Source organism: Phyllostomus discolor, chromosome 4 (genome assembly GCF_004126475.2).
Source record: "Phyllostomus discolor isolate MPI-MPIP mPhyDis1 chromosome 4, mPhyDis1.pri.v3, whole genome shotgun sequence".
NCBI classification, from domain to species: domain Eukaryota; kingdom Metazoa; phylum Chordata; class Mammalia; order Chiroptera; family Phyllostomidae; genus Phyllostomus; species Phyllostomus discolor.
The window spans coordinates 36,213,349-36,237,381 of record NC_040906.2 but is presented as its reverse complement, the minus strand read 5'-3'; the positions used below and the strand labels follow the sequence as shown (position 1 = coordinate 36,237,381).

Below are 24,033 nucleotides of genomic sequence, written 5' to 3'. Positions count from 1 at the left end.
ACCTCTCACCCAGATATTTAAATCCATATACTCCAATTCTTGAGTTGTTTATTTTGATCCTATGTTCTATTTATTTTACACCTTCTTTAAAGGTCAAACGTGATTATTCATTGGTGTTTTGATTTTTGCAGTGGTAGAGTGTTGAAGTTGAAAGGGCCTTCAAGGTCACTGCTGTAACCCTTTCATTGTATTTGAGACCTGCTCAGGCTCGTAAAGCTAACTTGATCCCACCCAAGTCTTTTAACTTCTTGCTCGGTTTTCTTTCCAGGGGAATAATTCACTGTATTCCCAAACCCGTCCAAATGCAAGCTTGGTGCCCATTACCTAAGAGTTGGTCCTGTTTTGTCTTCACTGTGCTGGTAGCATTTCTATCATTATCATCACTTTGCATTTTGGAAGCATCACCTACTTCTGTACTTTACAATACTGAATAATTTTTTTTAAAAATTTATTTATTGTAGAGAGAGGGGAAGGGAGGGAGAAAGAGAGGGAAAGAAACAATGTGAGAAAGAAACATTGATTGGTTACCTGTTGTATGTGCTCTGACCTGGAATGGAGCCCACAGCCCAGGCACGTGCCCTGACTGGGAATCAAACTGAAGACCTTTTGGTTTACAGGACGACCCTCCAACCAACTGAGCGACACTGCCCAGAGCACTTCGCTATTTTTCATGACCTGTGCACATATCCAATCAGTCGTTGGGCTTGGTTGGTTGTTGCCTTTTATTTTCAGACCCTTAAGCATCTCTCTGGTTCAGACCTTTAAAAGACCAGGTTACTAGAATGTGGCATTTCCCAAAGTAGGTTATTCCATGAAAAGTTAGTAGGCTGGAAAAAAAACCCATGGAGTTTGTGGATGTTATGTAAAAAGAGGGTTCCTTGGCCAAGTAGGTGTTGTTAAGTAACATTTTAAAGTAAGTTTCTTTGCAGAAGGACTTCTCATGATCTTCATTTGCCACTGTGCACCTTGAGTCTCCAAGGAGGAGGTAGAGGATGCACATGTCCCGACTTACGTGACCAGTGGACCACTGTTCTGGGGGATCATTATGTGGAGGATGCTGCTGAGCTACTTCACTGTCCCATTTCTAGATATAAGACTTTCCGATTTTCTGTGGGACTCGGTACTTTATGTCAGTCTCACGCTGAGTTCACTCAAATATGTCTCAGGGATCTTTACCTCCGTGTTCTCCTGGCTTTTTGCTTCACCTGGGAACCCCTGTCCCCCTGTCCCACCTGCACACCTTCCACAGCCCAGCTTTGTTCTATGGTCTCCGTTTCCCCAGACTCCTGCTCTTCTGCACTTTTAGCACTTCCCGTTTTATGACCTAAAAAAAGAGAAAATATTTGAAACAGTCAAAATATTGAAAGTCACATTGTGCAACCATTATAATTAAATTATTGGGATTTACACAAAATGCTGTTTTCTGTATTTGTGTCTGTTGATGCATATCACATTCCTTTCTCCCTTCACACCGGTTCTTGCGTGTGGTTTGTTCTTTTAAAAGTTTGTGTTATTGGAATTACATTGACATCTTTATGTTGTCATCGCTTCTCATCCACAACCTAGTGTGCCCCTTTATGCTCTTAGCCCTTTCATGTCTTTCAGTGGCATTTTATAATTTTATGTGTAAAACTCTTTTACATCTTTTGTTGGATGTGTGCCAAGGTGCTTGATGGCTTTCGTGGTGATCATGAATGGAATTGTTTAACACATTTCTGATTGGCGAGGCTAGCATACAAGAATGGGATTGATTTTGTATTTGTTTATAGGTGATTCTAGATTGGTGAAGTTTACATGTAAACTTGTGCTTGTTACTGGAGCCTGACGTCGGTGGCTTTTCTAACAGATCACGAACTAACAACCTGTCATGTAGATGTCATGATTCACTGTACTTTTAAAATTACACACAGCACTTTTAGATGTAAGGAGGGAAGGCGACATTTAGTAGTTTAATGCATCCATTTAATCACTGGTCAAATGGTTGGGTGCCTGGTGCCTGCCAGGCACTGCCTGTCGTAGGCTCCGAGTCTCCGATGGTGACTAGAGCAGGTGTGCTTTCTGCTCTTATGGAGACTGAGGGCAGGGAAATGTTGCAGAAAGGAACACATTTGTGATGTATTTGTGGACTGTGACAGATGCTGTGAAGGAAAGGACAGGAGGCTGTGAGAATGAGAAAGGAGACTTGAGACGGGGTGGGGGGGGTAGTGCGGGGTGGGGGGGGTAGTGCGGCAAGGAGAGGGCCTGGGGGCACCAGCACCTGCGTAGCTGCCTGAAGGATGGGTTTGCTCTGGAAGAGGAGAATGGAAGAGCTTTCCTGACAGTGACAAACGGGCTCAGCATCCCTGAGCTGGGGCTTGCTTTTAATGGTAGATTGATAGAAATTTTAGTAATCAATAACTCAAGTCATTACTTCTTACTAAATCATCATGATAGTGGTATTTAATGCTGTTTAAATAATGATGACATGAAATATTTATTTTTGGTCAGTATGTGCCCCTTCCTGCTCAAGTGAAACTGCCGGAGTTCAGAGAGAGCCGCTGTGGTGTTGCTGCAGTGGGACAACGGCCCGCCCCCCAGGCCCTGCTCTGTCCTCTTGAGTGCTGCCATTGCCCCAGGTACTGGTGGCTGCCAGACACAACAGTGTCCCGCATGCTGTACTTCTGGGCTGGGGCCTTGCCCCCGAGTCAGGAGAAGCCCTGAGCAGGGCTGCCTTTGGCTCAGCCTTCTCCCCTCTCCCTATGGCACCTTCTGCAGACGGCCAGTGAGGGCTCGAGTATGAATGGGGAGGACTGGGGTGGGGTGGGTGCAGGGGTCCAGTCTGAGTTACACACACCTTGGTCCATGTAGAATCGCTGCTCCTTGGCCGAGGCTTTGCATCTGAGCTTGGCTCTCTGTTAAGTGGTGATGAGTTCTTGTCTCCATGGCAGGCAGTGGGGTGTAGTGGTCACGGATTGGGCTCTGGAGAAAGTATTGGTTTTGAAACTTGACTATTCTGCTTAGTGGCCCATGTTCTTGGGCATGGAACTTAATCTGTCTCTGCTTCCTGTTTCTTACCTGCAACATACAGGTAACAATAGAGCTTTCTTCTTTGGGTTATAATAGGGATTAAGTGTGTTAACACATGTAAAAGCCTAAAATAATGTCTGGTACAAAACAAGTGCTCAGCGTAGATGTTAGTTACTATTCAGTCTTTCCTGAAAAGGGATTCCTGGGTTCCTTCTCCCCAGTGCCAGATACTCAGATCTGTTCAAATCCAAGCAGTGCATATAATTTGTGACTTGATATGGGACTCCATTTACTCCTGAAAAATATATAGGAACAAGGATGGCAAAGGAATAGACCAAAGTGTTAACAGCAGTGGTGTTAGTATTGTAGATTAGGGTGACTTTTACAAATTTTATGAAAAAAGGGCCAGGCTGGCAGTAGCTTAAGTGGCTCACTGAAGTGGGCTGGAGCCGGTGGGGCACCTGGGGTCTGGCTGCTCTAATCGCGTGCACAGGTGGAGTGCTTTCCCGTTTATGCTTGTTGTAGTGGAAATGCAACCGTGTTTCAAAGTCTTCAGCAGAAGTGTCCCGGTATGTTAGAAGATGAGCGTGTGGCTTCTTGTGAGACTCTTTCTGGCATGTTTCTTTTTTTTATTTTAATTGTTGTTCAAGTACAGTTTTCTGCCTTTTACTCCCATCCCAGCCCACCCCCCAGCCCTCCCCACCTCCCTCCCGTTTCCACCCCCCCTTGTTTTTGTCCATCTGTCCTTTACCTTTGCATGTTTCTTTTACTGTCATTATTTTCCCTTCTTGTTTCTTCCTGCTCTCCCTGAGTGGGCCTCTGTCCATCTGTTACTCGGTCTCCTTGGGTCTCCACTTACTCCCCTCCCCCTTGAGGTCCCCTCCTTTCAACACCCCGTCTTTCTCCTTGCTGTCCTGAAGAAATGATGCCTGCACTTCTGCATTCAAATTAAAGAATATTTTCTTTCTTATTTTTAATTGTAAGAGCAAATGTACCTTCTTACCCTCAAAAATCTAAATTAAGTTGCCTTTTTTTAGTCACACGTGGAATGAATGGATGAAAGAATGAATGAGTGAACTTCCTCACTCAGTAGATTCTGGGGGCCTTTGACCTAAAAGCAGCAGGAATCGGGTTGAGGGCCAAGAGGCTGAGGGAATGCTGAAGTTAAATTTTCCTTCTTAACCTATTTTGCTCAGGCTTGTCTACCAAAATGTTGGTATCATTTTGTTATGTGTCAGAATTTTAAATTTTTCCAAACTAGAAGAATGGAATTCTGGAAAATTACCAAAATATATTTTTACAAAGAGAACTTTGCCAAATCTGACACATTTCCTCAAAAGCCCATTGACTTTAATTACTTTTTTAAAAACTTTCCAACTTTCCTTTTATGTACCTCCTCTTGTCTGATTCTGGGTGAAGAAACGGACTTTCCAGCTAAGCTTGTTTCATCTGCAGGAACTCGTTCCTAAGCAGGGGTGTTCTGTAAGGATCTCAGATTAATACTGACACAGATTTCAAGGAAGGTATGACAGAGATCTTGCCTGTGTCAGCAGAAGAGCCATTTACTTGGGAAAATTACTGATGTCAGTGAAATTTCACAGTGGCATATAAAATCTAGTTGAAGGGATTTAAATAAGATGATGCCTTCCTGTGCCTTATTCATCCATTTATAATGTTCTTCATCTCCCACCACAAATGCCCAGTTTGAACGTAACATAAATATTTATGAATATGCTTTGTCTGCTGGTACTGTTACAGTAGAATCTGGGTTTTTGGAGTGGGTAGAACTAGGATCTGGCATTTACCGTTCAGATGGACTCATCCTAGGAATGATTTGAATTAGAAACGATATGCACCCCACTCCTGAGTAAAGCAGCGGCTGTAGAGGGTCTGCCTACCCCACACTGCTTCATCGGGTTTCATCACAGACCCGTGTAGGTGTGGGCATGAGATCTTGTATTATGTTTGTGGCTTTTGCCTGTTTCATTTCACATACATCGATACGTGGAGGAGGAGACATTTGTTGGGTTTAGCTGAGGCATGCCAAGGGTAGAGCATGAGTGTTGAAGAAATAATGGTACACTTGTCAGCTCAATCTTAATACTCGTCGTTTATTGCCAATTTAAAAAACGAACAGAAAGGCATAGGTAAAATGGCAAAGGGAACGTCATTTTACACCCTCTAGAGGTGACCTAGAAACGATCTCCTAGCCTCTAGGGCTGCACAGTCGACAACGCCCCTCCTCCTTGGATGGAGAACATGCCCATCCCTACCTGGCAGTCAGTGAGCCTGTTACACCTTTGATAGAGGGGCCACTTCTCCTCCTGTGGTTCCTCTTCCAGCTTTCCGCTTGTGTTCTTGCAGCCGCCTGTGCACGGTGGTCTTTTCCTCCTAGAACAGCTAATAACTGTGACTGATGCTGCCAGCCCAGTTCCCCGGCCATGCAGCTGTTATGTGTCCAGTTGGGTTTCTTGAAAAAATTCATCAATGTTTAGGATCTCATGCTGAGGGCTGCACATATAGGATTTAGGGGGAGACTTTATTTTGTGGGAGTTTCCTTTAGATGTTGCAACAGGTGTATCATGGAGATGGAGTGACATTTGAAGGGAATTCTGTAGTAAACTTTCCCATTTATCTTAGAAGCAACTAATTCAGAAAGTCCAAAATTACTAGAACTATCTTTTGCATATTTTGTATTAGAGAATCATTTTAAGAACATTACAGAGAGTTTGGAAAATGGAGCCAAAAAAGACACCACTTGAGCCAACTACTCTAAAATGTCAGCTATGGTCATTTCTAAATATTGCTTTCTAAGCGTTTTATTTATATGGTTTAAATGATTGTAATCATAGAGTACCTATTTTTCTATAAATTTTGTAGTTGTGTATTGTTCCATTGAGCACCGTAATTTCCTTAAACATCCCTTTATTATTGGGCGTTTGGGTTGTTTCTGTCTCTTTGCTGTGGTTGTATATAATACCGTGACGAACATTGTTTTACATACAACCTTTTCCATATTTTGGATGATTCTCTTACAACAGATGTTGAGAACGAGGTGATTGTGCCAGAGATTGTGTGAATATTTTACGTACTCCTCTTTGATCAGGAGATGTACATTGTGACTGGATGTGCGGGCCAGGGAAAGTTTCTGGCCCGCGTGGTGTCGGCATGTCGGGAATGGTTGGCGGGTCAGGCCTGGAGTGGGTAGCCTGTTGGGCTCCAGGCAGTGAGTGCGGCGCAGCAGACCTTTGAAGTGTAGGGTCTGGAGCAGAGGGACAGGCCAGTGCCTGAGGTTTCAGTAATGGGGTCACCAGCGTCTAGGTATAGTTTAAGTTGCTGTGGATGTTGTTAGAAATGCTTAGAGGGTGCAGTGAGGGTAGAGGAAGGTGGGCGATAGACTTCTGGGGAATGTTATTTTGTACCCAGAAGAGGACAGAAAAGTTACTCAGGAAAATAAGAAGTGATGGGAGTAGGAAGTGGACAGCCAGGAAGTAGCGGCCACTTGGAAGCCAGGGCAGGAGAGAGGTTCGAGGAGGGGGTTGCAGTAGGCCGCCAACGAGTGGTGACATTTTATTTGAGGCTGTTTCAGTGGCATGTGCCGAATGAGCTGAAGGTTCCTGGAAGGTTGACAACTGCCCCAGCTGGTTCTGTCCGAAGCCTTAGCTGTGGAGGAAGAGGTAGAAGTGGGTAGTTTGTAGAAGGGGTTATAGATGGTGCATGAGTTTGCGAGGACTGCCGTAATAGAGTACACAGACCGGGTGGCTTTAAACAACAGAAGTTTATTTTCTCACGCTTCTGGGGGCCGCACGTCCAAGATCAGGGTGTCAGCAGCTTTGTTTTCTCCTGAGGCCTCTCTTCTTGGGTTGCAGGTGGCCACCTTGCTGTGTCCTCATATGGTCACATTGGGTGCAGGCCCACCTAATGGTGTCCTTTTAACTTGATCATCTCTTTAATGGTCCTGTTTTCATATGCAGTCACATTCTGAGATACTGGGGATTAGGGTTTCAACATATGAACTTTGGAGGGACACAGAGAATTTGGGGGGCACAATTCAGCCCCTACCGCATGGAATCTAAGCCTGGTGACCCACTTGTTTTTTTCCTTGCCCTGTGTTCCCTCATCCTCTACACTGTTGACCTTCTGCTCTTTCTTGTCACACACTTGCCCCTTGGCTTTGGTGGCCTGTGCTCCTCAGGGCTCACCCATCACCTCCTGGTTTCTTGGTGTCCAGGGTCTGCAGGGTTGGGGCCTCAGCTGTCTTCTCTTCCTGGAATCGCTTCTGTCTGTCTTCTACTCCCTCTCAACCTCACTCATCTCCTGTGGTGAAGTGTTCTTTCCTCAGGTGTAAGTGTGTGTTAGGTGAACTTGGTGGTGAATTTTATTTGATGAGAAGACTGATTTTGTAATGCTGTCCTCAGGGTTGCTTATCTTGTAGCTTAAAACACACACACACACACACACACACACACACACTCCACAACGGGAACAATCATTTAGGCCAGGGTTTAGTGAAACTTACATCTGAGTTTACCTTATTTCACAAACTGCGTAATGGTTTTCTCTTGAGAGTTTAGTTTTAGTTCCTTTCTTTTCAGGAGCCTGCCTTGGTTAAAATAAGACTGAGTGTTGTATAGGTATTCCAGTTGAGTCTTGGGGCAGAATTATTTTAGTGGGTGCAGTATTATTGCCTTTCTTCTTCAGATATTTTTGTTGTTGTTTGCTTTTTGAATTAAAACTATATAGAGGTTAAGGTTATTCTATTTGATGCTGAGGAGGGAGTCTTTTCATGCATGGTATTGGTGAAGAGGTCAGAGTTGACTTGTGAGTATATGTTATTTAAACTAGGGTTGGTTGTTTTGGGGTCTGTGGTGTATATGAGTTTACATGGTATTTCTTCCAATAGTTTGTTGAAATATATCAGTATCATTTCTACATAAAAGTTCATATTTTTGTTGAAGAGGTTATCTGATTTCTAAAAGTACATAAATTACAGATAGAGTTACTGTTTGTCTACCTAAAATAGAAGCACCAAGATTTTGCTGGGCAACCTTGAGAGGAACATTTTTGTCTGTCAACAGTTTTAAAGTATGTAATTTTAAAATACAAAACTCAAATTTAGTTTTTAATAGTAACTTGTATGTTTATTCTTTCTATCTTTAAGAGGCAGGTCATTGGAATGACATGTGACCTTGTACTCTTGACTGTGTCCGGTTGTGGGTTTGAAGTGTTATTTTTGTGCTTTTTTAAAAATGACTTAAGCACTTCTGACTGTAGATTTGGGGAAGAATAAATATGGTAGTTGGATTTAGTGCTGAAAACCAACCAGGTTTGTAACCTGGTAATATGATAGTACTATTAATTCGTACAGTCGTCTAGGCTCACCACTTTAGGAAACAGTACAAGCTCTTAGTGACCTCCATACTTGCTGGATTAGTTGTTGTTCCCGTCCTGAGTAAAATATATCAGCTGTGCCCGTGACACGCTAAATGCTCAGAGCTACCCTGTGACGAGCTCCTGAGTTTGTCTGTGCCCACCGGTGGAGACAGACGCTTGCCCAGACTCGATTGAATTTATGCCGGACCTGCTTATAGCAGTCGTATGTGTTCTGTTTAATGTGACAATTTTAAATATGTGTGCAAAAAGTAGTTGTTTCTATGAAAATTCATTTGAATGGTTTGGAAACCACCTGGTAAGTTTTTAAAGATGATAATAGCTGATGAGGGGAGGCTGATTTTGGGGATCCTGAAATAAAAGTATTTCCACTAAGATTGCCAGCCTTTCAGGATAGGTTGGCTCAGTTGTGGTCATGTAAAACCCGAGAATCTTGGTGGCTCGAAGCAATGATCCACAGTCACCCTGTGTTCATTGTAGGTCAGGTGGGGGCTTGGCTGCACATTGCTTTCGACCCTGTGATGGAACAGCCTCTTCGGGGACAGTGCTGGTCCCTGTGGCGGAGGGAAGGGCTGCTGTGAAGCCTCAGTGGCCCTGTGCCTGAATTCAGCTTGGCAGGGCTGTAGAATCTTGCCGTAGAGGAGTAGTGAGCATTTGTCAAGAGTAACACAGGCTACCCCACATCGTTTCCCATTTGCCTTCTTTAAAGAAATTGGACCTGGAGGATGCTGCCGTGAGGGTGGTTGATAACAGAAAGACCACTGGGCACTACAGTCAGTGGACATGTACTTAGGGCCTTGGCACTATAGCACAAGAGTGGCAAGCAACCAACTTTATAGGGTTTAATTTAAAATAATATATGTAGGACACTGGCCAGTGTGGCTCAGTTGGTTAGAGTGTTGTCTTGTAGACCAAAAGGTTGTGGGTTTGATTCCTGGTCAGGGCACATATTCAGCCAGGTTGCAGGTTCGATCTCTGGTTGGGGTGTGTATGAGAAGCCAGCCAATAGATGTTTCTCTTGCATCAGTGTTTATCTCTTTCTCTCCCCCTCTTTCTCCCTTCCTCTCTCTCTAAAAACAAAAGGTGCCCTGCAGTGAGGATATATGTGTAGGTATGTATCATTTTTTATGACTTCCAACTGTATCTGGCTTGTTGAAAAACCAACCAGCTAAACTGTCAATCCTTACGCACTTGGATGAGAGAGCCTCTTGAGTTTTCTTAACCCTCCGATCTCTCCTATGCCCTTCATCAAATTAGGTTCTCACTTTTTATGATAGATTCATCTGTTTTTTCTCTTTTTTTCATTTCTACTTGTCCTACCCTCGTTCTTATTCCTGAGCTACTCAATTTGTGGCCCAGCTGGATTCCCTGCTGCTGTCTTGTATGGTGCTTTCTAGGCATTCAGACAAAGGTGCTCTTCAGGGCGAACACAGTCCCAGAGCAGCCTGACCCGAGGCCAGGCGGCATTGCCCCTTGGCTGGCCCACTGGAATGCAGTGCACAGAGCAGTCCCACTCCCCTCCTGGTCACCCTCTCAGCGGGTTCAGACTGTCCCCTGATTGAACCTCCTTTACATTTTTTGATTGTCTCTATCCTTGAATAAAATAATTTTATGGTGAGCTCCCATTATTTATAATGCCTGTCTTCAGCTTTATTTTCCATCCGACTATCCATCACCAGTGATCCCCAGTCCCTGCTGCCGCACTGCCATCAGCGGTAACTGCAGGCAGACCTAGGAGATGGGCTGTGGAAGGCTCTCCCCCCACCTCCCCACTCTCCCGGCACTCGGCACTCGCGGCTGTTAGCTCCTTGGCGGGCACCCTCGTCTTGCCTCTGCTTTACCTCTTCTCCCAACTGTAGGGCCTGCAGGACCTGGCACCAGCCATCTCCTGCTTAGTCACTATCTTCTGCATATGTTTTGTCTTATTTCTTTAAAGTTCTTTTCTGCTTAACCACATTCTCCTCATTCTCAAAAAGTCAAGAACAAGTTCCACCTGTTTGTTTGGCCATCGTTATCTGATTCTCCTGTATCATGATAATAGTTCTGCCTCTAACGATAAACCTCGCTCAGTCTCTCTATTCCTCTGAGGCGAATTACCTGCCCTATGTGGGCATTCCTTTCTTAGTTATATTGCTCTTAAGCATTTTTTTTCCTCCTAGGTAAAAAGCTAATGCCTAGGAGTCGGTAGACGAGTCTCTAATTCCTTCTTCCCCCAGCCGTGCGTACCAGACACCCGGGTCGGAGCGGCAGCAGGCTGGGCATAGCAGAGGCGACTGCGTGGTTGATCAGGTCCCGCAGTCTGGGTGGGAGCTGAGGCTGGCTTCCTGGCCACAGGATATTGACCTCCTTTCCCCTTCTTATCTGTGTGCAAAATATTTGTTGTACTTAGTGTGTTCTCCCTGTCACAACGAATGTTTGTCTCTCCCTTTCATATGAACTGAATGCTAACGGGCTGGTTAAATCAGTGGAAACAAACAATGGAGAAGGAAAGTTGGTAAGCAGTTTTACTTTCTGAACTAGGGGGCCTTATAATTATGTCATTTAAAAACTCTCTATGGCTTTTGTATATCTCTCTATCTGCCTTCCTACCTTATCTCTTGAGAAACATGATAAAGGGTGGGTTGTAAATTTTTATGCCTTTTAATTTGACGATTTGCAATGTAATAATGTAATATGAAAACCTTTTTGTTTTTGATAAAGTACTTGTAGAAGGGGATGAACTTTTCTTAATCAAGCATGACAACATAGTTCAATATTGACTATTTTATTTCTTATCAAACTTTTCTTGGAAAAATTTATTGTATGGTTCTATACATGGTCAAACCGATTAACTTTAAAAGTTGATTTTTGTATAGCTTTACAGGTTGTATGCTATATTCAAGGGAGAAAATGTATATATGGATGTGTGAGGCATTTGTATGTATCTTTATATAAATATGAAATATTGCCATATCCTATAGAACTTTTGGAAATTAGCAGAACTGTTATTTAAATTTAGGTAATATTTATAAATTCAAACTTAGTAGACACACATTTTTGTGAACATTTTAATTTGTGACTTAAAAGGATTATTTAGTTATGGCATGCCTTATAGGTAACTTGCTGTATAGTATATCTTCATAAATACTGTAAAGAATATAGTTAGAATATATTTAGAGATACGTAAAGGAAGTATAATAGAACATTTGATTTTAAATTCAGTAATGCTTCCAACATTAGAAAAACCAAACAATAATTTCCCCAGAAAATGCTTCCAAATTCTGATACTGATTTTAATCAGCTTAGTTGAAATAACCCACTATGGTTAAGCCATTTTGTTCAAGAATTCTTTTTAAATGACAGCGTAGTTTTGCCTTTTCAATTTATATTATCGCTCTCTCTTTTTTGGAACATCTTAGTTATTTTTGTTTGATCAGTTCTCAACTAACAAACATTCATGATATCCTGATGTAAATGTACAAACATCTCTCTCTGATTACACAGGTGTTAGACCTCTGGATTTTTATCGTCTGAAGAACTTTTCTGAAACACAAGCACAGGCGTTATTGAAGACGCATTGCTGAGCAGTGCACATTTTTCTCTTCTATCATGTAGCTTACCGAATTTCAGACCCCCTTCTGCTTTCAGAACTAGGTGAAGTTTTTGAAATAGCCAATGCCATTTGCAGCTGACCACGTGGTTGTAAACACAGGGAACGCGTTCACACGTGCCTCAACGCCTGTAGTCACGATCATTCTGTTGATTCTGTGCTTTTCTGTCGGTGCTGTGTGTGGTGACCCTTATTTAATACATTGCTTTTTTTCTTGGTGAGGTCAGAATAAAGAGAGCTGTTTTCCTTTACTTCTGAGTAAATGTGTCATTCAGAAAGATTCTCGTGGACTGGCATTTTTGGATTTTAACAGTTTTCTACAACCAGACCCAGGATGCATGCTCTCCCCCAAATTCAGGAACTCAGTCTTTCCAGAGTTGATCCTTTTTTGTCAATTCAGAAATGATGGAAGCTGGGACAGGATCTTAGGAGATGATGTAGTGGACCCCTTGGGGGAAACTGAGGCTCAGAATTGGCAGTGTGCCTGGGGTCCCACTGCGAGCTAGCTGCAGAGCTGAGCCTGCAACTTGGATCTTCTGGGGCTTGTCCTGGAGCTGCTGTGCTAGTCATTCTTCCCTCTGTGGTCCGTTGCAGAACGCAGCAGCTGGTGTCTCCCTCAGATGCAACTCGCTTCCTTAGTCCAGACAATGGGGTGCATTAAATTCCACACACTTCCCCCCATTGTCACTGAAAAGAGCCTGACCAATTCCTTTTTTAAAAGAAGGTAGTTCTGCTCTGGTGTATCCCAGGCTATCTTATGTGAGCGTCTTAGTCCAGCCAGTTGTCTTCCAAAACCAGTCTGGACGGGCCACCAAAACTGATGGGTACAAGAAGCCCTGTGTGAGAGCTGACTAGGTGCAAGCCACTGGACTCTGAATTACAGGGAGTACCTTGAGTGATTGGATGGTCTGATCAAGTATAAGCCCATCGATGTAAGCAGGGGAAGGGGGCAAGGGTCAGGAGGACTTTGGTGAGGATGTTAGCACGTGGCATGAGATGGGGACCCCCTGACTCACAGGCCTGTTCATTTGGAAGGAAGCTGGGTTTCCCCTGGTGGCTGGATTCAGTTTAACGATCACTGGTCGTATTTGGTGTCTGCACACCGGCTGGGAATAACCAGAGCTGTCGGGTGTGCCAGTTATATTTGAGCAGTTTTACGTTCATTTAGGTGTTCCTGGGTCTTGGGTTTGCCAAGCTAAACACTTACGACTTCACGGAATTTTAAAAATCTGCCTTGAGGGAAGAAATTGAGGAGTCTATGAGTTATAATTAGCACATCTCATGTCCCAATTAACAGCTGAGTTTGTGTTTCTGGCTCTAACAGTGGTTTATAGTTTTTGGCTACCTTGTCCCACAGGAACTTACAGGCCTTCTCAGACATTAGCTCATTAATGCTGACATCCAGTGTGATTAGGATAGCATGACCGTGGGTTCCCCTGAAGCCAGGGCTGCTCGCTGTTCATTCTGGACCTTCTAGGATATTGGCTGGTGAGGGGTACCGAGCTGGTCGGGGGTGGGGGGTGGAGAAGGGCTGGGGGTGGTTTTCAGACCAAGTCTCGGGAGTGGGTGTCATTCCCTGCAGTCGCCCTGCCCTCTGACGGTTGTTGCTGCCTGGACTCTGCGGAGCTTCTCCGGGTGCTGACCGTGGGGCAGTGCTGTTGGCTGCGTTTCCACTTCAGGGCATTGAACCCCATGGAATGTCGCAAATGAGGCAACTTTCTGGGTTATTTACCTGGACACACTTGCCAGAAGAATGCACAGGGAGAATCAGGGGGCTTGTCAGGATCAGAGGCAGAGGTGGCATTGGGAAGGGAAGGAACCAGTGCAAGCCTTCTGAGAGGGAGGGGCTCTGCTCTCTCGGTCAGCCTGTGTAATAATGTCATGACGGAATGGAGGTTGTCATCCCTGAGTTTTCAGGTCAGAATTCTCCTGGATTTGAGTCTGGGTCTGTGATCCAAAGCCTTTGCTGTCCCATGTTGGGGTTGATCAAAAGGGAATTCTCTCTGTAAAGCTCTTGCTACAAAACTTCTGTAGGAAATTATCCATTCCCAATGTAGAAATGAAGTGTCTCTTTAAAAAACTGGGGGGTATTTTGAAAAGTTTGGTGACTTAGGAATTCGGTTGAAGGGTGCATATAACATAACATGTATGAAAAACTATTCTCAGCCAGGTCAGGAAAGCTCCCTCCTTGCCCTGGCCCTTTCGGAAACCAGATGTGCAACACCTGGGTCCCTTTCTCTCTCTGTTAAAAGAAGGTTTTGCTTGGGATCCTCAGACAGTTTGCTCAGACACCAGAAAGGATAGTTTGTACCTTATAATTCAAAACCATCAATGTTGTCATAGCAGCCACTGTTATTTTTGACTCAACAATCCCTCTTATTAGTCTACATAATGTATTTGTCATTTCCATAGTTGGAAAAAGCTTTTTTCACCTGTCACTTTAATGAATTGTAAAGGTCTAGATGCTATCTTTCAAACCTAGTAACTGGCCGGTGCCGGGATTGAGGGCAGCCCAGCTCCCGGTTGACGGCGTCATTGATAAGGCCAGCCTTCCCACGCCCAGACAGAGCAGGCCTTGGCATTGACACTGGGCTTCCTGGCCCCTCTCTGCCTGTGCAGAGGCACCCTTTGGGTAATAACCAGAATGCCGAGTTTACTGCCTTTGCTTGTCACAGGACTTTTGAAGGCTGGAGTCTGTCTCATGAGTTATGGGCTCCCATTTGCTTTCAGCCGTTGGTTTTTCACTCCCTGTTCAAATCTATTCCATTTTGTCATTGCCTGATAATTTCATGTCCTGTGTGTCATCCAGAGTTTGAACATAAGTCAGCAACTTACTGTATGGAACTTGCCCAGGAGTAGGCTGATTATTTTCCCCCTAATCCAAGGTTCTCCAAAAGCCATCCTACCAGTAGTCAATTACATACTGTTAACAAAAAGCTTTAGAAAAAGGGGGGAAACACTCAGTGTGTAGTAGCTTTAACTGGAATAAAGGGTTGGAAAATCTGACAGCTATACTGTGTGAAGTAAATGCCATGGATAAGTTTCTCTGAGGAACTGCATGGCAGGGTCCATATAAACCCTGGGGAGCCTTTCAAGGTACCCCGTGCGGTTTTGTGTAGCCTGCTAGCTCGACTCCTTTGGAAACATGCTGCTTGAGTAAATCGTTCTAGAGAATGCAGCTTTTATTCCACTTGCCCTTTAGTCGATAAATACTGAGAAAGTGTCTTGCCCTTTGGTTTCTAGCCTGAGTCTTTGCTGATCTTTTGTGTTCTTGGTGTGTTTTCTGAGGCTCTCTAATTATTCTTGGTCCGTTGTGATATGGAGGGAAGGGTAGAGATGATGGAAACAGGAATGGCCCAAATCTCTCTACTGCACATCCATTCATTTGTTCTGCACACCAGAGTCCTGTGTGCCGCCAGTCAATGGGACTCACACATGGAGGACTCAAGCCTTCTCAGGGTGGCGGTGGGGGTGGGTGCAGGAGACAAGCAAACTGAGTTTCACAGGGGCGTTCTGGCTTGCTCCGAGCATGCTGCCTATGAGGAGTGTCTGTCTGCTCACTGGTTCAAGTCAGTGGGTATTTGTTTCAAAGACAAGAAGCTCAGCTGAAGCTCTCAAGCGCCTACAACTAGAGCCCATCTCAGGACCTAACACAGAGTTTCTGGCTGTCCGGTGAATTCTGTTGTCACGGCTTCTCTCTGCACATGTGTGTGTTTCATTCCTCTCCTCAGACTGGCTTCCTCTCCCCTGAGTGATATACCCTATCCCCTCCTGCTAGTGAATGTCCTTGTCCAGTGCTCACAGCCATCTGACAGTCCCTGTGCCCTCGTAAGCTGATATTGTTTGGGCCGGTAAACACTCACAGCCTAGTTAGCTGTGTGCTGGTCGAAGCAGCCATTGGTGGCCTTGGCATGTTTGTGTGTCATGTGAGGTTTGCCTGCGGGGTGGGGGGAGCTTCACCAGGGAAAGATGGGGCTGAGAGGAAGGCTTGAGTCAGGTTGTGTAGCCATGTGACCTCTGATAAGGAATTTTTAAAATTGTGGCAAAGTACATATCACATAAAATTTATCATGCAATCTTTCTGAGTGTACACTTAAGTGGCATTAAGTACGTTCACATAATTGTGCAACCATCATCGGCATTCATCTCCTGGACTTTTTCATCTCGCCAAAGTGAGACTCTGTACCCATTATACGACTTACTGTTTCCTCCTCCTCTGGTCCCTGGTAACCACTGTTCTACCTTCTGTCTGTATGGCCTGGATTGTTCTAGGACCTCATGTAAGTGGGGTCATGCGGTATTTGTCCATGTTGCATCCGTGTTTGTTTATCCATTCATCCATTGATGGATCCTTCAGTTGCTTTCACCTTTTGACTATTGCTTTGAATATGGATGTACAGATAGCTGTTTGAATCCCTGCTTTCATACCCTTGAGTAGAATTGCTGGGTCCTATGGAAATTCTTTATTTCATTTTTGTTTTGAGAATCTGCTAAGGCATTTGAATGTTGCCTTAAGACACTGGAGCATTATGGAAGGATTTAAAGCAGGGCTTACTTGATCCGATTGTGATTTAGAAAGGCCACTTGGGCAGTGTGGTTCATGGACTGGGGAAGGAGGGCTGGCAGAGGCTGTGCTGGCCCGACAAGGCAGAGAGGCCGTTGTGAAGGCTCCTGCTTTCCGGGTCTGGTATGAAGGCTGAGTCCTGCAGTCACATGGGGGAACAGAGGGGAAAGGATGGAAGTGGGGGTGAGGAAGGTTATGTAATCAATGAAAAAGGTTGGCTACGGGGGGAAGAAGTAGGAGAAAGGGAGAGGCCAAGGATGAGACACTGGGTCAGCTGTACTTTGTAGAGGGTTTTTTTTGTATGTATTTTGGTATGGAATGGTGGAAGATACAAGTTTGAACCTGTTCCCAGATGTTAGACACTGCCCTGTGGTAGAGATGATTGGTGGGCAGGCTGTTGATGAAATGGGTTGCTCATATGGGGGAGGGGATGAAGTAAAGAATGGAGGGGCAGATGGCCATGCAGCTTGGCTGAGTTTGTAAGTGTGGGGATGATGTTGTTGCTGTAGCTCCACAGTGTCACAGTGCCGCTGGCTGTGGTTCACATTCCCACCGTATGGCAGAAATACCTGCATCAAAATTTATAAAAGCAGAAATGATGGCCAATTGGTTGCTTAATAAAAATCAGGTTTCATAAGGACTTCAATGAATTCAAAGGATTTTTTAGACTAAGCATTAATGTATTGAATTTGGCTTAATGTTTTTTGCTACATTTTTCTGATTGTTTTCTATAGTGAACATGTATTTCTTTCCATCATTAACAAGATCACTTGAAATTTCAAAAGTTGCTTATTTTCGTTTCTTGATTGTCACAGGTCCACGAGCTCCTGGGGGTTGGAATGGGGCTGGGGAAGTACCATGATTATTCACGATGTGTCCCTCACACTTAACACAATCCCAGAGACCAACGAGACTTATTGGAAGGGTGGTTCAACTGAATTGAATGGAAATTTAATCTTACTGCTCTCCAAGATGAGGTTTTGTGTTGTTTTAAAGATTTAGGAAGGAAATTCCAGTTTTTCTCAATCACTTAGCTCATTCTGTTAGGTACTAAATTGCCTCCTATAGACTTGGCCCCTCTTTTGCCTTTGTTTTGTCATCGGGATTTGCTAAGATTTATTTTGTTCATGAAATCTTGCTACGTTGGCCCCGTTTGCTTACTTAAATGTGTTTCTTATGTTGTTCTTAAAAGCATTAGTGATCTCATCTTTGGGAGCCAAATAGCTCAATTCTGTTTCCTGTCGTCTGTTGACAATGTTCTGTTTTTAGAGGAGCGGATCAAAGTGGCTTGGAGCTGCAGCCATCATCCCCCCTCTGGTCGGCTGTGATTGCCCAGCCCACTCCTGGCAGCTGGGAGAACGTGCACTACTGAATGCCTCACTTGTCAGTCGTAAATTTGCATACTGGTTTTCCCTTGTGCTTCTCTGAATGCCTACCTTGTGCAAAGAGGTTGTGCACTATGGCTTTGGGGAAATAAAGATGAATAAGGTACGACCCTTGACACCAAGGAGCTGATTCTGTAGAATAGGGTAGGGGCTATCATGCACACATGACCTGCATACAGGCAGGTTAGTGAGTGGAACTGCCGTAGATAATAACGTTTGTTGGTATGCTGAGGAGGCTCCCTGAAGGTGCTATCTGACCTATAGTGTTAATGACCTTCCAATGGATGTGTAAGTGTCCTCATTTACAATTATTAAAGCAATAGTTCCCTGCTTTCCTTAAGTTTTCCTGCAAGAGTGGCTCTCCTGACTTTGCTTTAAAAGTTCCTTCAAATTTAAAAGTATGGTCACGACTTGATATTGATCCTTGTAGTCACTGCAACCTCAGGTCTGATTTGTGAATGTTCTTTCAAATTCTACAGTACAACTGTTACAACTTAAAAATACATCCCTGTTCTCATATGTGGTACCCTGAGAACTTTGAACAATGTGGGAGACTACCAGATGCTATATTTCAACTTAGCCTCAGTGATTAATTTGGAATAGCTTTTCAGCATTGCTGTTTTCATATCAAACAGTGGAATGGAATGACCTTGCACTTCATGTGGATGTGCTCCTGTGTCATTTAGCACTTGCTGTGTGGGACTGTTGGGTTGGGAAATGCTGGTCTTGACATTCCCGAACACAGATGACATTAACTGGTAGGTGACTTGTAATATAAGGTTGGTGACTGGAGTAGACTACTTATATTAAATGTTATGTTGAAGATGGCCATTTCAAGATGGTATAGGAGGATGTTTATGCTGCATTGTCATGGATTTCGAGGAATTTTTGAAGTGATGCTTTCAATATTTTAAGTGGTGTTTTTACACTTAAAACATACAAGTGAACAAATTAGTGTATGTTGAAATATAGGTAGTAGATGGGGGAAAGAACAGTTGTGTGTGTGTGTGTGTGTGTATATATATGTATTTGATTGGGCAAGCAGGGGGGAAGGGCTCGGGCAGCCGTGGAGTCACCTGGCAATAGTTGGTGTGCAGGTGGTTGGCCAAATCAGCGCTGTAGATAAAGAGACCCTGCTTCCAGACTCCTCTGTGGTTCTTTCCAAGGCTCCCCCAGTATTTTGTATTGCTTTCACCATGGGTGGAAGAAAGAGGTTAGGTTGTACATAATAATGAAGACCTAACGGTGGTATAGTACTATATGTTAGGCACTGTACTTCGTGTTCAATATGCCAGTTAGGGATCTTGGTTGCTTGCAGTGCAGAAACAATGCAGAGACTCACAGAATTGCAGAGAGGTAGAAAGACCAGCAAGGAAACAAACTTGGAAGATAGGCAGGAACCAAGGAACGGCTGGAGGGCTAGGCTGCCGGATCCCTAGCAGAAACCATGCTGGTCTCCATGCTGCTGCTCTCGCTGCAGTGACTACTGAGTGTAACCTCCAGCCATCACCATTGGCTTTCGTATTCATCCGGGACTCCAGATCCCAGGAGGATGTGACTGGCTGTGTACAAGCCATGTTGCTTGGGGCGAGAGCAGATCTGACTGTTCCCAACTCTAGTGGGAGTTGGGCACTACTTCTTACTAGATTACTTGTTACCCCAAGGTTACTGAGGACTCCCTGAAAGTGAGATTACGTGCAAATAGGAACAGGACTATATACTGGATAGTGTTCCCTTTAAAAAAAGAAAAAACAAAGGTCTACTGTGGCTCTCCCTTTGGCTGCCCAACATCCATTTACATAACACCTTTCTTACCATGCGTACGCTTATGAAAATACAATGCCCTGGCCAGCGTAATGCAATGCTCTCTGCATAGCTGGACACATAGCCACCCCTCTTCAGAGGTTCTGTCCTTTGAGATCTCCTTTGACCATTGTCTTCTGTGCCACATCTAAGGCGAGCACCGGGGAAGATGGGTTTGTCAGGGCCCGCACTGTTTTAGCAGGGTTTTTTTTTTTTCCTTTGTTATGAGTGGGAGTTCTTCGAGTTGATTGTGTTAGGGATCAAGCAATTATAAGTCATTCACTGTCAGCCAGACTTTTTTGGCAGTATAGATCCTTTAAAAATGTTGTTGGCTTTTAAGGTTTATTTGCTTCTATATACTACTAACCCAAACTGGAGATACTGCCAACTCCCAAGCTGTCGAACCTAGAACTTGATCTGCGAGCTTTTCTCTGGGCACCTGGACCTGGCCTTGGGGCTCTGCAGGGCATTTTAGCTCTCAGTTAATAGACTCTCCCTGGGCACAGTTAAGAAGCTGAAGAAGCGACAGAGTGGGTGGTGCCTCCCCTGACGTGACGTCTTCGTGCACGGTGGCAGTGCTGTCCCTTTCTCAGGCCACAGACAGTTGGCGCTCCAGATAGGCCACACCTCCCCCCTCAAGGCAGAAGGACTTCTCCTTAGCAAGCCCATATGTTCTCTCTGGCTTTCAGACAGGCCAGTTTCACAGCCTGCTTGTCTTTTTCTTGTAATCTTTAAGAAATAGCCAACACACACTCTGGTATCTGGATTTGTCTCAAATTCTCTAAAATTGAAGGCACAAGGTCCAGTCATAAGACACAACAGGCCATGGTTTAATCAGCTGTTTTATTATTAAATATCAAAAGTGATCATTTTGCCAGGCCATGGTAGTAGTAGGTCCTCCTGCCCTCTGCCCGGTGGCCTTGGCTCAGTCAGCCTGGGCTTGTTAGCATATTACTTATACCACTCCCCTTCGTGGTACCAGCTTCTGTTATTAGGAAGATGCTTTCTGTTACAAATAGCAAACAATCCAACTCAAACAGCTTCAACTATAAGGAGAATCAACTGGCTTCCTTGACTGAAAACTTGAGAATGGTGGGCTGGGCTTCTAGTGCAGTTTGATCCAGGGGTTGGTGAAGTCGTTAATTAGGGTCATTAGTACTCTAACAGGAATCCTCTTCTCAGATGATTTCCTACCCTGCCCTCTTCCCTGTGTTGCTGTCTTCCTCGGACTGGCCCTCTCGTGGATACAGACGTGGTCCCAGCAGGTCTGAGCATCATGCCTATAAATCATGCCATTGAGAGAGAGAGAGAGACAGAGAGAGAGAGACAGAGAGAGGGAGGGGGAGAGAGAGAGAGAGAGAGAGGGAGAGAGAGGGAGAGAGAGAGGGAGAGAACCTTTGTCCTAATAATCCAGGCCTTAGGTTCAGTCATGTGACTAGCCCTGAGCCGAGAACTGTGGCTGGGAGAAGGAATGTGTCGCTTGTCTTAGTCTAGACCACGTGCTACATTCCTGGAACAAGGGATAAAATTGGAACAACCAGATTCCCATGGGGGTCTTGGGAAGCAACGGTGTTCCCATCTATGTGTCAAACACAAGCATCTTCCGTGCTCTACAAGCGCTCCCATTTAACTTTCCCATGTGAATGCTTCTGATAGTTTACGGAAATCTCGAGTTAGCAGATTATTCTGACATTTATTCTTAGGGTAAACATCGCTTTTCCAGAGACAAAAAGTCAATTTCTTTTGGTGGAGTAAATACACCACTGGTGTCACTGAGATGTCAAAGTGAACCAAACCAAGGCTGCAGACAGAAGTCACAACGAGGAAGCGCAGTCCAGGTCCAGGGAGATAGGGAGGTCGTGTGCACCGCCTCTCAGCATCCCATTTTCACCGTGAGAGTGAGGGCGGTGCCACCATCTCCTCCCCCAGGTGCTAAAGAGACAATGCAACACACAACTGTACTGGAATGACCAAATGGATGTTGGTATCACCTCTTCAGTTGGGTGTGTTTCACCTCTTCACTTGATTGTATTTTGGTTTGCAACGGAGTTGTGTTCTCAGAGTTTTCCACTTTTAGTAATGGTCTGTAACTTTTACTGATTGCCTGGACCTCAGCCTTTGTTTGGCCCTCTTCCCACTTTGGGATTATGAAGTTGGGCCAGAAGTGTAAAAATTAGTTCCCATACAAACCTGCTTGGACTTGATATTTGCAAAGATGGTGAAGCAGGTGTAATGACAGAAGAAGATTGGCTGCTTAATTACTGGTCCCTGCAGTGAACTGTTGTCTTAATGCGGCCGTTTCCATAAATAGACTTCAATGTACAGGAACTCACCCCAGGGCAAAGAGTTCCTAGTCAGCCTGTTTGCTTAATTTAAATTGCTGGTTTGAGGTGGTTATTTTTGAAACCCATCTCAGGTTGACACCCCCCTAAATCCCTAAGCTGCCTTCTCTCATCTGCCAAATTATATGTAATGAATCGCAGCTAGAGTGCTGTTGGCATTTTGCGAGTCTGAGAACTTGAAATTTGATTTAAATGTTAATTTATTGTGACAAAGGTTGGACACTCATGTTCCTATTCCTGTGCAAGTCTTTCCGAGGACTTGGCACGGGGCCAGGTCTTGCCGGGACTCCACTGGTCTGCAGAGAATGGCAGGGCACCCCCCACTTTTGTTTTAAAGTAGAGTCTGGCCCAGCATGAAACGGTCCTTAGTGCTACTGTCTCCTTGGGTTTTAGCCATACCTGGGGCATTTATTCCAGGTGTAGTGGGCATGAAACTATAAAGACACTTGCATTAACAAAAGAGTTAACTCTTTTTTTCTTCATTTGAATATTAAATACTTCCTTACTGTGTTCTTTTTGTAGGTGAGAGAGCCTCTGCTTCTTCCTGGTTTCTTTTTTGGCTTTTCAGTGCACACTTAAAAATTTTTAAAATAGGGTCAGAAATAAAATATGTTTGTGAATTCATATAAATCATTACTAATTAGTAATAAAGAATGAATAATTTCCAGCCTTTCCTGTTCCTCCTAGCCCAACTAAATGTAGTTTTTGTTGCTTCTCAGAGGCCTACTAGAAGTTCTAGATCAGAGTAGGAGGGTGTTTATTTAAATTGCTAAGTTTTAAGGAAGTAGATTAACCTTTATAAAATGTAATATGACTGGGTGACTCCATAATGGAAAGAATTAAAAATATACTTTTCCTTCAGTATTGGGTACATGAGTACACATGAATATTCAATGCATGCTAATTTTATTTTGCTTTTTAGTTGTGTATCTGTTAGAATGAGAATTAAGAACATTGAGGTCATTCTTGGCAAGTTCCATTATATAGGCAACCTCTGAGTTACAACTGGACTGTGCCCTTTTCTTTGTAAGTCAGTGTTGACACCTGAATGAAATTTCCCCATAGGTGCAGTGTTACAAGTGGTGACAGAGTTCTTTAACATAAATGTATTGCATTGTTAAGTAACCATAAGCAACATTTCTTAATCTCTCTGAGTTTTCTTACCTTTAAATGAGGATAATGATTACAACACCTATCTCACAGAGTTATTGTGATGGTTAAATTAATTAATGCATATAAAGTTCTTTATGCACTGTGGTATGTGGCAAGTACTCAGTAAATGTTAGCATCCATTACGTCCTGGGAAAATGCATTCTGGCCATCATCATGGAGCACTGGGGGATGTCATCTCTGGGGAAGTAGGTTCGGATAGGTGGAAGCTGACATTGGCATGCAGGTTTGGTGGAAAGGGATGCGTTGGGTTCTCTTCCTAGAGTTTTGCGTTCCTGGTTGGGGAGAGGGGAGGGTCTAAAAAGGAAAACGGAGACCCTGGCTTCCTAGTGGCTCCTTCTGTGCCTGGACTTCGCCTGGGACTATGGACTAGGAGGGAGAGTCATTTGTGGCAGCAGGTTGGCAAATGGGGCTTCCAGTGGCGTGGCATGACTGTAACTGTCTCAGAGGCTTCTGACGTAGGCTGTAGGGAGGGGAGGTTATGATATTTGTGAGACAGGTGACAGACAGCCATTTGCAACTACCAGTGTTTCATTTCTCCAGTGGTGCTAAGAACACACCTAAAATAATTTGCTCATTTAAGTTGACCCTTTTCTTATCTTTTCTGTAGTTGGAGACTATGGCCAAAATGGAGGTGAAAACATCACTGCTGGACAATATGATTGGAGTTGGAGACATGGTTCTCTTAGAACCTCTCAATGAGGAGACTTTCATCAACAACCTCAAGAAGCGCTTTGACCATAATGAAATATATGTGAGTATGCACTGACAGTCCTGTGGGGG

The 24,033-nt window shown here is 44.2% G+C and overlaps 1 protein-coding gene across 10 annotated transcripts in view; it reads left to right on the top strand.

Annotated features, from left to right (window-relative positions):
• MYO1B (myosin IB) overlaps nt 1-24,033 on the top strand; it is a 163,944-nt gene that overhangs the window by 6,446 nt on the left and 133,465 nt on the right. For 9 of the 10 annotated variants that reach the window (XM_036023160.1, XM_036023157.1, XM_036023158.1 and 6 more), the window contains exon 2: nt 23,861-24,004. In XM_036023160.1, coding sequence (XP_035879053.1) covers nt 23,870-24,004 — 135 coding nt within the window. In that variant the 5' untranslated portion in view covers nt 23,861-23,869. Of the gene's footprint in view, nt 1-10,779; nt 10,892-23,860; nt 24,005-24,033 lie in introns of those variants that run through there. The other variant, XM_036023153.1, reaches the window with a different exon arrangement.